This window comes from Ursus arctos, unplaced genomic scaffold, assembly GCF_023065955.2.
Source record: "Ursus arctos isolate Adak ecotype North America unplaced genomic scaffold, UrsArc2.0 scaffold_8, whole genome shotgun sequence".
In the NCBI taxonomy this organism is placed as follows: domain Eukaryota; kingdom Metazoa; phylum Chordata; class Mammalia; order Carnivora; family Ursidae; genus Ursus; species Ursus arctos.
In genome coordinates this window covers 65,558,671-65,572,575 of record NW_026623100.1, presented here as the reverse complement: position 1 = coordinate 65,572,575, position 13,905 = coordinate 65,558,671, and the positions used below count along the sequence as shown (strand labels likewise).

General features: G+C 37.2%; 1 protein-coding gene across 2 annotated transcripts in view; it reads right to left on the bottom strand.

The window, feature by feature from the left end:
* The window catches only part of HADHA (hydroxyacyl-CoA dehydrogenase trifunctional multienzyme complex subunit alpha), a 47,513-nt gene that overhangs the window by 21,446 nt on the left and 12,162 nt on the right, over nucleotides 1-13,905 (bottom strand). For both annotated transcript variants that reach the window (XM_026520294.3, XM_048222775.1), the window contains exons 5-7: nucleotides 12,498-12,636; nucleotides 11,416-11,535; nucleotides 8,493-8,595 (exon numbers count right to left, since the gene is read on the bottom strand). In XM_026520294.3, the coding sequence (XP_026376079.2) occupies nucleotides 8,493-8,595; nucleotides 11,416-11,535; nucleotides 12,498-12,636 (362 nt within the window). The remainder of the gene's footprint in view (nucleotides 1-8,492; nucleotides 8,596-11,415; nucleotides 11,536-12,497; nucleotides 12,637-13,905) is intronic.

The window sequence follows — 13,905 nt, the reverse complement described above, 5'->3', positions numbered from 1 at the left end:
TTCCAATTTTTATAAAAACTGCAAGTCCACTATCCAAGAAACTCAATGAATCCCATGCCCAATGAACATTAAAAAACAACAGTAATCACAACAAACCAGGCATGTCATAAACAAATGACTAAGACCAGTAATAAAGGGAAGATCTGAGAGCAGCTGGGGAGGTGAGGGATGAAGGGGAGACACACTACATAAAGAACAAAGAAAAAAATGAGAACAGACTCTCTATCAGAAATTATGCAAGCCACAACTTAGTGTAGACATCTATGAAGTACCGAAAGAAAAATACCAGAAATCTGGAATTCTATAGCCATCAAGAATATCTCTGAAAAATGAAATGGAAATAAAGACTTTGTCAAGCAAATCAAAAGGTGAAAGAATTAACTGCCAGCAGACCTATGCTACAGAGTATGTCAAAGAAGTTCTTCAGGCTGGAGGAAAATCAAACCAGATGGGAACTTGGAGCTATACAAAGAAAGAGCACCCAAAATGGCAAATAATGTGGGTAAATATAAAAGACTCCTTTCTCATTTCTAATCTCTTTAAAAAATAAAGTTTAAAACAAAAATAGCAATATGGTGAGGAATGCTGAATATATTAAGAAATAAAATTTTAACAAGAGCACAAAGAATGGGGAAAAATGAAACTACAGTTGACTCTTAAACAACGCAGCTGACTCCTGAACAACTCTTGGTTAGAGACATTGATGCCATTTGCAGTAGAAAATCTCTGTATAACTTTTGATTCCTGCAAAACTACTAATAGCCTACTATTGACCAGAAGCCTTACCCATAACACAGTTGATTAGCACATATTTTGTATATGTATTATATACTGTATTCTTACAGGAGGAGCACCTGGGTGGCTCTGTCAGTTAAGCGTCTGCCTTTGGCTCAGGTCATGATACCAGGGTCCTGGGATCGAGGCCCACACTGGGCTCCCCGAGCAGGGAGACTGCTACGCCTTCTCCCTCTGCCCCTCCCCCTGCTTGTGCTCTCTCTCTTCTCAAATAAATAAAATCTTAAAAAAAAAAAAAAAGGACATTCATGTACAGTACTGTATAAAAATCTGCATATAAGTGGACCTGCACAGTTCCAACCTATGTTGTGCAAGGGTCAACTGTGTACTCTCTTAAGTTCTTACCCTATATGTAAAATGATACATCATTTCCAGATAGATCATATGTTAAAGATGTACACTTTAAACCTTAACACAACCATTACAAGGGTAAAGCAAAGTAAAAGCCCAATAGTGAGGGTAAAAAATGACTAATCCAAAGGAAAGGAGGAAGAGAAAAGGAACAAAGAACAGATAAGACAAACAGAAAACAAGCAGCATTAAATGAAGTTGAAATGCTAGAACCGTGTTGGTACGCAGCAGAGGAGGTTAATGAAAGGTTTAAGGAAATTTCAATGTTAACACGGATTGATCGTGTTGGACCTGCTCAGCCAATGTGATTAGAGGATGTATCTTTCACCATGACTGTAAGAAATCAATTTGGGAGAAGAGGCCTGGCATCCTTGAAGGGCTCTGGGATTGCTCTTCTCTGTAGGTAAGAAATTACAGTGGGAACTGCTACCATCAACTGGGATTTCTTTTTTTTTTTTTTAAGATTTTATTTATTTATTTGACAGCCAGCCAGTGAGAGAGGGAACACAGCAGGGGGAGTGGGAGAGGAAGAAGCAGGCTCCCAGCAGAGGAGCCCGATGTGGGGCTCGATCCCAGAACGCCGGGATCACGTCCTGAGTCGAAGGCAGACGCTTAACGACTACGCCACCCAGGCGCCCCTCAACTGGGATTTCTAAATACAATGGGGATAATGGGATCCTAGGGCGGCCAAGGCCAAGTAGCAACACTTTACTGCCAAAGGCAAACTGAGTATGGTTATCATAATGGACAGCGGAACCAAAGTAGTAATCAGAATGGTCTGACTTGCAGAGACTTAGAGGGCTGGCTAGTTGATCATGGTGTCTCTAGAAAAGAAACAGGAGGGTAGGTCTACTATATTCTTACTTGATCTGTATAAGTGAAAGAATTCTAGTTCTAGTAAATAGAAGTATAACCTAAACCACCAAAGACAGTCATGGCCCCTCAATCAATTCCCAGAAATGAGCCAGTTTACAGACCCAGAACCTCTTGCATTAAAGGGAGGCTGCATCTCCATAAGGGGATTATACTGTTAATCTTTCTCCCAGCCTTCCCCAAAGGGACCCTACCCTATATGGTCATTAACCTTGGGGAAAGGGAAGTATAATAATCAGACTTTGGAGGGGGAGATTACTAGACACTGGCTCTGAACTGACACTAATTTCAGGAGACCCAAAATATCTCTGTGGTCCACCAGTCAGAGTTGGGGCTTATAAAGTCAAGTAATCCATGGAGTTTTAGCTCAGTTCTATCTCACAGTGGGCCTACTGGGTCCCTGAACCCAGCCTGTGGTTATTTCCGGAATGCATAATTGGAATACACATACTCAGCAACTAGCAATATCTCCTTCTTAGCTCCTTGACCTGGGGAGTGAGGGCCATTAAAATGGGAAACGCCAAATGTAAGCCATTAGAACTGCCTCTACTCAGAAGAACAGTAAACCAAAAGTAACACTGATTCCTGGAGGGATTGCAGAGATTAGTGCCACCATCGAGGATTTGAAAGATGGTGATTTCCACTCATTCAACTCGCCTATTTTGCTTGTGCATAAAATAGATGCATCTTTGTAGAACAACAGTGGATTTAAACTTAATCAGGTAGTAAGTGCAATTGCTATTGGTGTTCCAGATGTGGTTCCATTGAGAACAAATCAACACATCTTTTTCCTGTTATGCACGTACTGATCTAGAAAATGCTTTTTTCCTCAATAGCTCTTAGTAAGGGCTACCTGAAGCAATGTCTGCAATATACCGTTACTGTCTTCACCTTAGAGGTATATCAACTCCTCAGCCATATGTCATAATTTAGTCCACAGGGACCTTGATTATCTTTCCCTTCCACAAGATATCATGCTGGTTCATTACATAGATGATATTATGCTGAATGAATCTGGTGAACAGGAAGTACCAACTACTCCAGACATACCCATCTTAGTGAAATTTCTAGGGGTCCAGTGGTGTGGGGCATGTTGACATCCATTCCAAGGTGAAGGATAAGTTGTTGCATCTGGCCCCTCCTGCCACAGAAAAATAGGCACAACACCTAGTGGGTCTCTTTGGATGTTAGAGGCAACATTTCATGTGGGTGTGCTACTCCAGCCCCTTTACTGAGTAACTCGAAGGCCGCTAGTATTGAGTGGGGCCCAGAAAGAAAAGCTATTTGGACCATATGATTCGGATCTGATGGTGCATGAAGTGTCAGTGGTAGACAGAAATGCTGTTTGGAGTCCTTGAGAGGAGGACCCTATAGGCAAATCATAGTACAGACACTTAGGAATTTGGAGGAAAGCCCTACCATTCTCTGTGAATAACTACTCTCCTACTGAGAAACAGCTTTTGGCTTGCTAGTGGGCCTTGGCAGGGACTCACAAAGTTTAATTAATTAACCATGGGCCCTCAGATTACCATGAGACCCGAGCTGCCCATCATGAAATGGTGGTTGTTTGGCCCACTCAGCCAAAAAGTTCACTGTGTGTAACAGCACTCCACTGCATGACCAAATGGGGTCGGTGTACATGAGAGAGGGCTTGAGCAGATCCTAACGGCACAAGTTATATGAGAAAGTGACCAAACTTTCCTTACTCCTCTTTCTCTGTCCCAGTTTGCCCCTATGGCCTCATGGGGGAGTTCCTTATGACCAGATGACTGGGGAAGAGAAAACTCAGGCCTGGTCTGTAGATAGTTCTGTATCAAATGCAGGCGACATCTGACAAGTGCACTGCTGCAGCACTGCAGTCCCCTTCCAGGACTATTAATCCCGATTACCAACTACACTCATTGTACACTGATACCAACTACAATCCTGATTCTCCTACTGAACAACGGGAATAAGGAAAGGTATGTCTTGAATATGACAGATCTCTTAGGGGGTCCTCTTAGTGCTATCATGGCCTGTAATTAGTTAATGGAAAACTACAACAACTCAACTCATGCAGGACTCCTAGTGGCCCAGACCTTCTAGGAATGAAGGTCACCACACTAGGCAAAGAACCACAACCAGCTGAGGTACTTCTTTGCTAGAAATAGGTATAGCTATGGCCACATGACCATTTGTAGAAATTGAGGGGCCCAGCCCCTGGCCAAAAACCTACGTGTGATTTTTCAGGCCCAACCACAGGCAATTAGAAAGACTTTTGCCCAGCAGGCCCCACAAGGAAAGCTGTCCTTCCCACAACAGACCTGGTGTACAGCCAATGCACTGCAGACTTTAACAGGAGTTGCAGTCAATAACTCAGGTATACCCTGCTGGCTATGCTCTTACATGTATTTGCATTCTTACCCCAAGTGCCTCATTCCTGTCTGTTTGGGACCTTCAAAAAAGGTCTACTTAGGTGCCTCTGATGAGGCCTCCTTATTGGGGGAGAAAGAGAAAACCTTAAAGACACTTCTCCTACTCTGACTCAGTACTCTTCCACTCCTAGCTCTTATCATTTTAAACAGTGAAATTACAACCAAAAAGCACAAAAAAAAAAAAAATAGAGAAGAATATGGCACTAAATAGGCCATGAAAAGGATACTTGTTGGCTAAATGAGAGCTGAAATAAGAAGGCAGAATGTTACCTTGTTTGACCTCAGCTGGAACACACGCACTGGGAGATGTGACTTTGTCACCACTCTGTACGTGTCTATTAATGACTGCAAAAGCATCATATGTATTATTTTTGGGGTCACAACAAATTTTAGTGAGTAGGTGAATTCGCAGATAAGGAGCTTGCAAATAATAAGGATCAACCATACTCTGATCATAACAGCATTAAACTGGAAATCAGCAACAGAAAGATTCTGAAACATCTGCAAATATTTAGAAATTAAACAACACACTTCCAAATTACACATGGATCACAGAAGAAGTCACGGGAAATCTGAAAATACTCTGACCTTCATGGAAGCGAAAACATAATATTAAAATATGCGGATAAAGCAATGCTAAGAGAGCAACGGACAACTTGAAACGCTTATGTTAGGGAAATAAAGGCTTAAAATCAACGATCTAGGCTTCTACCTTGAGAAACTAGAAAAATTAAAAAACAAATTAAAAATTAAAAAACAAATTAAACCCAAAGCAAGCAGAAATAATGAATAGCTGAAATCAATAAAAAGCAAATAAACAGAGGAAAACCAATGAAACTAAAAAAGATGGTTCTTGATAAATTTCTAGCCAGACTCATCAGGGACAAAACAAAGAAGACAAATTATCATTATCAGGAATGAAAGAGTATAAATGATATCTACCTTTTCAGAGTATAAAGATATTGAAAGAATAATAATAAAGTATTATAAACAATTTCATTGCAACAAATTTAGCAAGTTAAATAAAAAGGACAAAATCTTTGAGAAACAAACTACTATAAGCTTGCTCAAAAAAAAAGGGGAACCTGAATAGACCTATATTTATGAAGGAAATAGAATTTATATATAAAAACCTTCCTAACAAAGAAAATTCCAAGTCCATATATGACTTCACTGGTGAATTCTATCAAGTATTTAAAGAAGAAATAATACCAATTCTACACACAATCTTCCAGAAAATAGGAAAACAAAACAAAACAAAACCAAAAATAACACCCCAAAAACCTTTCCAATTCATTTTATGAAGCCAGCATTATTCTGATACTGACACCAAAAAAAGATAGCATAAGAAAATTATCCCTGAGACCATTATCTCTCATGACCAGACATAAAAATCCTTTACAGAATTTTAGCTGATCCTGTCAATTTATACAAAGGATAATACATTATGACCAAGTGGAGTTTATTCCAGGAATGCAAGTCTGGTTCAACAGACAAACTCAATGTAACTGATACTACAAATAGACTAAAAAAGACAAAAACCACACAATCACCTCATTAGATGCAGAAAGAACATTTGACAAAATTCAACATCTATTCTCAGCAAACTATAGATAAAAAGAAATGTCTGCAATCTGATAAGGGCATATATAAAAAAAGCTACAGCTAACACCATACACCCTACAGCATCAGAGTGAATGCTCTTCCCCTAAGATGGGGAACAAGTTAACAATATCTGCTTTCACTACCTCTATCCAATATTGTACTAAAGACCTTAGCCATTGCAGTCAGTCAAGAAAAAAAACAAAAACAAAAAACAAATGCCAACAAGATGGGAAAGGAAAAAACCAAAATGTCTTTATTTATAGACATTACTATTTATATAAAAACTCCTTAGAAATCTATAGGAAAAGTTACTAGAATAAATAAATTTAGCAAGGTCACAGAATACAAGGTCCATGTACAAAAATCAGTTGTATTTATATATGTAAATATATAAATATATTAGTGGTTAATGAGAAAATTAAAGTTAAAAAAGTATAATGTCCTAAAAGTATGAAGTACCGAGGTATAAATTTAACAAACTGTGTGCAAGTTATGCTCAAAGAAAAGTATAAAACACTGCGGAGAGAAATTAAAGATGATCTAAATAAACAGAGTTATACCCTACTCATGATGAAAAGACTCAATATGTTAAAGATGTCAATTCTCCTCAAACTGATACATTGATTCAGGGTGATTCCAATCAGAATCCTCGCATGTACTTTTGTAGTTATGGATGATTATAAAATTTATAGTAAATGCAAATAAACCAGTATAGGCAAAATAAATTTTGAAAGAGAACCAAAATATAAGAGGTCATACTACCTGATTTCAAGATTTACTAAAACATAATAATCAAGACAGTATGATACTGGCTTAAGTAAAGACATATAGATAACTGGAGATAAGAAATCCAGATATAGACTCAAACATATGGAGTCAACTGATTTTTGACCAAGGTGTCAAAGTAGGTCAATGGGGAAAGAAGAGTATTTTCAACAAACTGTGCCAGGACATTGGATATTCATTTGCAACCTCCCCGCCCCCCCAAAAAACTCCATCTACCTCATATCACATACAAAAGTTAACTTGAAATGGATCACAGACAAAAATGGAAGAGCTAAACCACAAAACTTCCAGAAGAAAATATAGGAGAAAATCTTTGCAGTCTTGCTAAGAAAAGATTTCTTAGATACAACAACAACAGCATGACCCGTAAAAGAAGATCCTGATACAATGGACTTCACGAAAATTAAGAATTTCTGCATTTAGATAATGAAGACAGGAAGAAAATATTTGCAAATCACAAATCTCACAAAGGATTTGTATTCTGATATAAAGAACTCTGGAAACTCAATAATGAGAAAAACTCAGTCAAACAAAATGGGCAAGACATCTGAACAGACACTTTACCAGAAGATATACAGAAGGCAAATCAACACATGAAAGAAATTTAGTGTCTCTGGTCATTAGGAAAATATAAATTAAAACCACAATGAGATATTACTACGCTTCTATTAAAATTAAAAAGGCTGACCATGCAAAGCAGTTGGCAACCAGAACTCTCATACACTGCTGGTAGGAATGCAAAATGGTATAACCATTTTGAGAAAACAGTTTGACAGTTTCTTAAAAGCCACACACAAATCTTATGATGATCAGCCAATCTACTCTTTGGTTATTTGTCTAGGAGAAATGAAATATATGTAAACACAAAGCCTTGTGGATGAATGCTCATAGCAGCTCTATTCTGAACAGCCACAAACTGGAAACAACTCAAATTTCCGTCATTTGGTGAATGGATAAACAAATTATGATAAATCTATACGATGAAATAACACTCAGCATTAAGAAGGAACAAGCTGTTGATATATGCAACATGGATGAATCTCAAAAGCATTACACTAAAATGAAAGATGACACAAAAAGCTATATACTAGAAATGTTCTATTATAAATGACTGTGGTGGCGGTTACATAACTTATACACTTGTCAAAACTCAAATTATACATTAAAAATTGGTAAATTTGTTATTACATAATATCTCAAATAACGCTGATTTTTAAGAAACGTAAGAGGATGATGAACACACAATCTGGAATAGTGGTTTCCTTGGGTGAGGGGAGGCAAAGAAGTTGTATGTAGGGAAGCAGCACATCAGTAGATGTCAACTACTGGTAACATTCTCAGGTTGTTTCATACATGTTTATTGTATTACTAAAACAGACACAAAAACTGAAGAAGGGGTTATCATGAATAATGATACAGGTAATTTAAGAACCAAAAATAAGGACTTGATTCAATTCTGTACTCTTGATGTCCAATTTATAAAATAAAATAGAAGTTGGGGTGATTAATGTTAGAAATGATTTAGTATGAGCTATATTCAGAAAACTTCAGTCTTCAGAATGACTCAATTTCTTGGGAGTTTGAATTTCACTCTAACCAATATTTAAGATATTAACTTTTTAAAAAATAACTTTATAAGGCTCAATTCCGAGGCATGCTGCCACTCACCCAGGGGTTCCACCAATTGGTCAACCAGTCCCATTTTCTTTGCTCTGTCTGCACGAATGTTTCTACCAGTCAACATCATGTCAAAAGCAGCAGGCACACCCACCTAACAAGCAAGCAAGGATCAGAGTACAAGGGGAAAAATATCAGAGTGACAATTACAGTTTACAAATCATTCAACTGAGCAAAATAAATATTTAAATGAGGAAAGTCAAACCAGATTTTTATGCTATTTATCGATCACTTAAATTTTACACACCAGTACACATTAAGGTAACTTTTGGGATTAGACACCTCCAGTTGAAGCAAAAATGTCTGTATCTCTTCTTTTAATTCAATATGTAAGATTTCTGTCTTATGGAATTGATAAGGTAGAGAAATAATTTCATGTTTCCTAAAACTGTGCGTTTATATATTATGTCATTTATATAATACTTAAAATTCCTTTAGTGGAACTAGTGGAGACTGAGAAACCTGACAGTTTTGACAATGTCTTTATTTAATTTATTTATTTTTAATTAAAAAAAAAGATTTCTTTATTTGAGAGAGAGGGAAAACCCAGGGGGTGGGGGGTGGGGCGGCTGGATCCCTGGACACTGAGACCATGACCTGAGCTGAAATCAAGACCCGGATGCTTAACCAATTGAGCTACCCAGGTGCCCAACGTTTTTAAAAGAATTTTAGGCTTAAAAATAGAACTCAGCTAGAGCTTCTTATGTAAGTACTAGAAGAATGGTTTCTAGCAACATTCAAATACCAACTATTATAAAACAATGAAAGAAACCCAGCAATATTTTCTACACCCATATAGGCTTATGTATTCTTTCAATAAATCCCCTTGACAATTTCTATGAAGGAATGCACACTATTATCAGAAAACACATAAATCTTCCTATTTTTCTGTGCCCAGCTCATATCAACTTCCCTCTAAAGAGTATTTCTGTGAGACTTGTTTTCACTGAGGCATCAATAGTACCTGAAGCTGTAGGGTTCAGTGAGATATTAAGATTGCTCTGCAGCCTCCAGGTCTGACTGTTCTTTTCCTCTCCTTATGAATTCAAAAGCCTGATTGGCCTCTTTTGGTTCTATAGCATACAGCAATGAGATCATACAAACAGGAGAAAGATCTGCCTCTAATATTTATCATGAAATATGACCCATGGATTTGAAAAACTGGTACTGTGCACAGAAGGAACAAACTGAACTATAAGTTCAAGGGGCACCTGGCTGGTTCATTTGGTAATGCACGCAACTCTTGATCTCGGGGTTGTAAGTTCAAGCCCCACGCTGGGTATAGAGATTACTTAAAAATAAAATCTTAAAAACAAAAACAAAAACCTGTTAAGTTCCAGAAAGGCAAACATATACCTTATTTACCTTTATACTTCTTCAGGTGTTAATAAAAGACCTTGATCAATAATTTTGATCAAGGACTTTGGGTGCCTGGATGGCTCAGTTGGTTAAGCATCCAACTCTTGATTTCAGCTCAGGTCATGATCCCAGGGTCGTGGGATCCAGCCCTACATCAGGCTCTGTGTTCAGCATGGAGTCTGCTTGAGATTGTCTCTCTTTCCTTCTTCCTCTGCCCCTCCCCGTGCTCATGCACATGCTCTCTCTTCTTTAAATAAATAAATAAAATCTTTAAAAAATTAATTTTGACCAAGGAATTTAAAAAAGTGGAATTGAGAAAATAAACATCAATAATAAAATTTGTTACTGGTCCTATATACCCATATTTTATTTTGTTTCTAAATTCTACAATGAATACCCATATTATGCCTTTTGTATCAGAGGAAATAGATCTAAAGAGCACATGATGTAATGAGCACTGGGTGTTATGAAGACTGATGAATCACTGAACTCTACCTCTGAAACTATGTAATACATTATATGTTAACTGAATTTAAATAAATTAAAAAAAGAAACAACATTGCATTTACATTTTTTTTAATCTTATACAGAAAAGTATAGTCATTGTGTCTGTTACTACAAAGTGAGGATCATTTCCCACACTGATTTTTTCAGTTCCTACCCCCCAAAAAACATCTTCTATGAAATACTGATTCAACTCTTAATGTTCCTGTGATTGTATGAAGAACTACAAGAGCATGGGGCGCCTAGGTGGCTCAGTCGGTTAGGTGTCTGCGTTCGGCTCAGGTCATGATCTCAGGGTCCTAGCATGGAGCCCTGCATTGTGCTTCCTGCTTAGCAGGGAGTCTGCTTCTCCCTCTCCCTCTGCCTCCTCCCCCCACTCATGCTCATGCTCTGTCTCTCTTTCAAATAAATAAAATGGTAAAGAAAAAAAAAAAGAAAAAAAGAATTACAAGAGCAATTCACATTTATTTCTATGATGTTAAGTACCTAAGGCAGTTTTGGTAGACTAAAAATCTAAGATGAATCAGATGTCTTAAAAGAACTATGTCTTCAGTAAAGATGAGCATAACTTAAATAAGGTTACATTTCTCTTGCTTAACAAAATGGTCTGTGCTCTATTTGAATCTCCAATTTCTATACCATGTATTTTCATGTGTTCTCAAAATAGCAACTTGGTCTAGAAATTGTATGATAGCCAAAACTAGAGAATATATGAAGAAGAGATTTGTTATCCCTGTGAACTTGAATACAATTATGTCCTCTTACCCAGGATGACAATTTTAGCATACTCACCTTTCCCATCCAACTTTCCCTGTCATTTGAACTTTTAAGACTTTTTAAATACTGTAAGAGGAGCTCTCTTTATCACTACAACTTAACTCTTAATCTTTGCTCTAAAAATAAACTGTTTTTTCCCCTGATACAAACCTAAATAAACCAAAGAATGCAAAAATAAAACAAAACAAAACTACAAAAGAATTGAATAAAAAGAATAAATAAAGGGACCTATAGGTACTGAGGTTCTAAAGGTCACAAGGGGGCTTAAACTCACCATTTTGGGCAGTCTTTGTGTGCCTCCTGCTCCTGGCAAGATTCCCAGCAAGACTTCAGGGGTACCTAATACTGTTTTTCTATCTTTGGTTGCTATTCTATATTGGCAGGAAATGGCAAGCTTCAAACAAATAAAAGAAAATCAGAATGTTAGAAAATGTAACTTTATAATATCTTAAGATATGTGAGGGTCTAAAAATTACTTATAAAGCAGGAATGTATTTGATGCTTTCTACAATTTACCTTTCCATCCAGCCTTATTCCATACTTTCCCTCTAATTAACCTTTGCTGGGGTTCTGAATCTCCTTAAAAACCTGATGAAAGCTATGGAAGCTCTAAACAGAAGAACCCACCCACCACTGTACATTGCACGCCAAGTTAAGAAGGCCTGTACCCTACAGAGACCCTCCTTTTCAATCAAGCAGGCCTGGTCACAGTGATCTAACAGGCTTTGCTTACCCTTGTCTTTGCTCATACCATGCCATATGTGAAATGATTCCCCCCCCCCACAATTTTCTGATTAATCAATTTCTGCCCATTTTTTAGGACCAGGCACAGGTTTCTTTAATTAATATATGTGAAAGTGTCTAGCATAGAGCCCAGCATGTGATAAATGCTCATTAAATGTAATTTAAATTCCCCTCTCTTTTTCTACATGCTCCAGTCTAGTAAGCATCTCTTCCCTCAAATCTTACATTATTCACCATCTTTACTGCTCACAAAGCACTTAAACGCATATTATGCTCTGTGTATCTCATCTAGACGTAAGCAGCTTAAGAGCACGGATCACACTTCTGAATCTTTGCCTTGCAAATGTGAACCAGGTTTTTGGAATCGAAAGAGACCTTGGAGATCTAATTCAAATCTTCTCAATTTATAAAAATGAAAACATCGCACTTTGGTTTACTTGCTCTGTGCCATGAAATAAGGATTGAAATCCATCCAGAAGTTTGACAACTAAAAAGAAAGCTGATTCTCCTCCAAGAACTCTCTGCAGGCAAAACCACAACCCACAGGTTTGCAGCTTGTAATTCCCATCAACACGCTGAACAGTGTCTCAGGACTTTAAAAGAAATCTATACCTCAAGTCCTCCGCCTAAGCAGGCGCCACTGATGGCAGCCACAACAGGCTTTGTGGACTTCTCGAGTTTCTCAAACATTCTCTGTCCTTCCTGTGACAATTTTGTTACCTCTTCAGGGGTCTTGCAAGAGGCTATCATGCTGCAGTAAACATGAAAGCAGAGAAGAGAAAAAAAACCAAAGATGACATTATACCCTACTTTGTTCAATACCTCATCCACTGGACCCCTACCCTATTGTCTACCAATATTTGAGAGTGAATCTTCAAATACTCAGAAGTTTAAGAATGGTTTCGCCTCAGACAGCACTAATATCAGCACCATCATCTCTCCATAAAGAGTGTTAGATTTCTGGATCCAGAGAACACGAAACAAAACATGTTGCAAAATTTTATTTTCTATTAAAAAAACCCATTAGATTACAAAGCTCTCCGTACAAGAGAAAACCATCTTCTGGTAAATATTTTCACTATCACATTAACCATTTTCGCTATCAAGTAACTCCCAGATTGAACAGCAGTCAAAACACCAGTGGGAAAAAAAGCTTTCAAGTTGTTTATAGGTCTAATGATTATAAAAGATCTAGTACAGTAATGTACTTAATGTCCTTTAGTTTCAGTTTGTTTCATTTGCTACTTTGTTCTTGAACACATTTAAACTGTGGATTCTGTACGTTTGGCCAAAGATAACTAGTATTTGGCATTTTACATACTGCGAGTTGCTCAGCTAGCCTCACAGAAGCCTCTGGATATAGGAAGCTACTGCCAGGTAGACCACTGTCTCTCTAGGCTCAAATAACTGAGCTAGAAGAAAAAGCACTCGATACAGATAATTTCACTTGTTCTAAAAAATAAACATTAAATATTTATAAATTCCTAATTATTATACATAAACAAAAAAGAGAACACAATGTGGAGCAAGGTTTAAAACTATACAAACACCTTAAGTACAAATTACTAAGCCTATAATGCTGGCTATTGTTGCCTAAGAACAAAGAATAATATAACAAATACTCATATTTTGACGGAATTAACAATTGTTAACATTTTAGCCCACTAAACTAAGATAGCATTTCACCTCCTTATAAATGCTTTAAAGAACTATAAACAAGTTACATATGCATAAATCCTACCATTTAAAAAAAGAAAATATTAGCTGCATCACTAAAGTTCCCTTTGACAGCCTCGTAGAATCCAACCAGCCACTTCATTTACCCTGAAGCACCCATTCTCGAATGTTTGTAGTGTATTCTTCCAGACCAACTACATATTTGTATCTATAGAGAACAAAGAGGCATTTCACATATAATTTTAAAATGTTTACATAAACGACATACTATACAGAATGTTCTACAACTTGCTTTTTTTTTTTTTAACTTAACATTATGTTTTCGAGCTCTAACATTATAGTG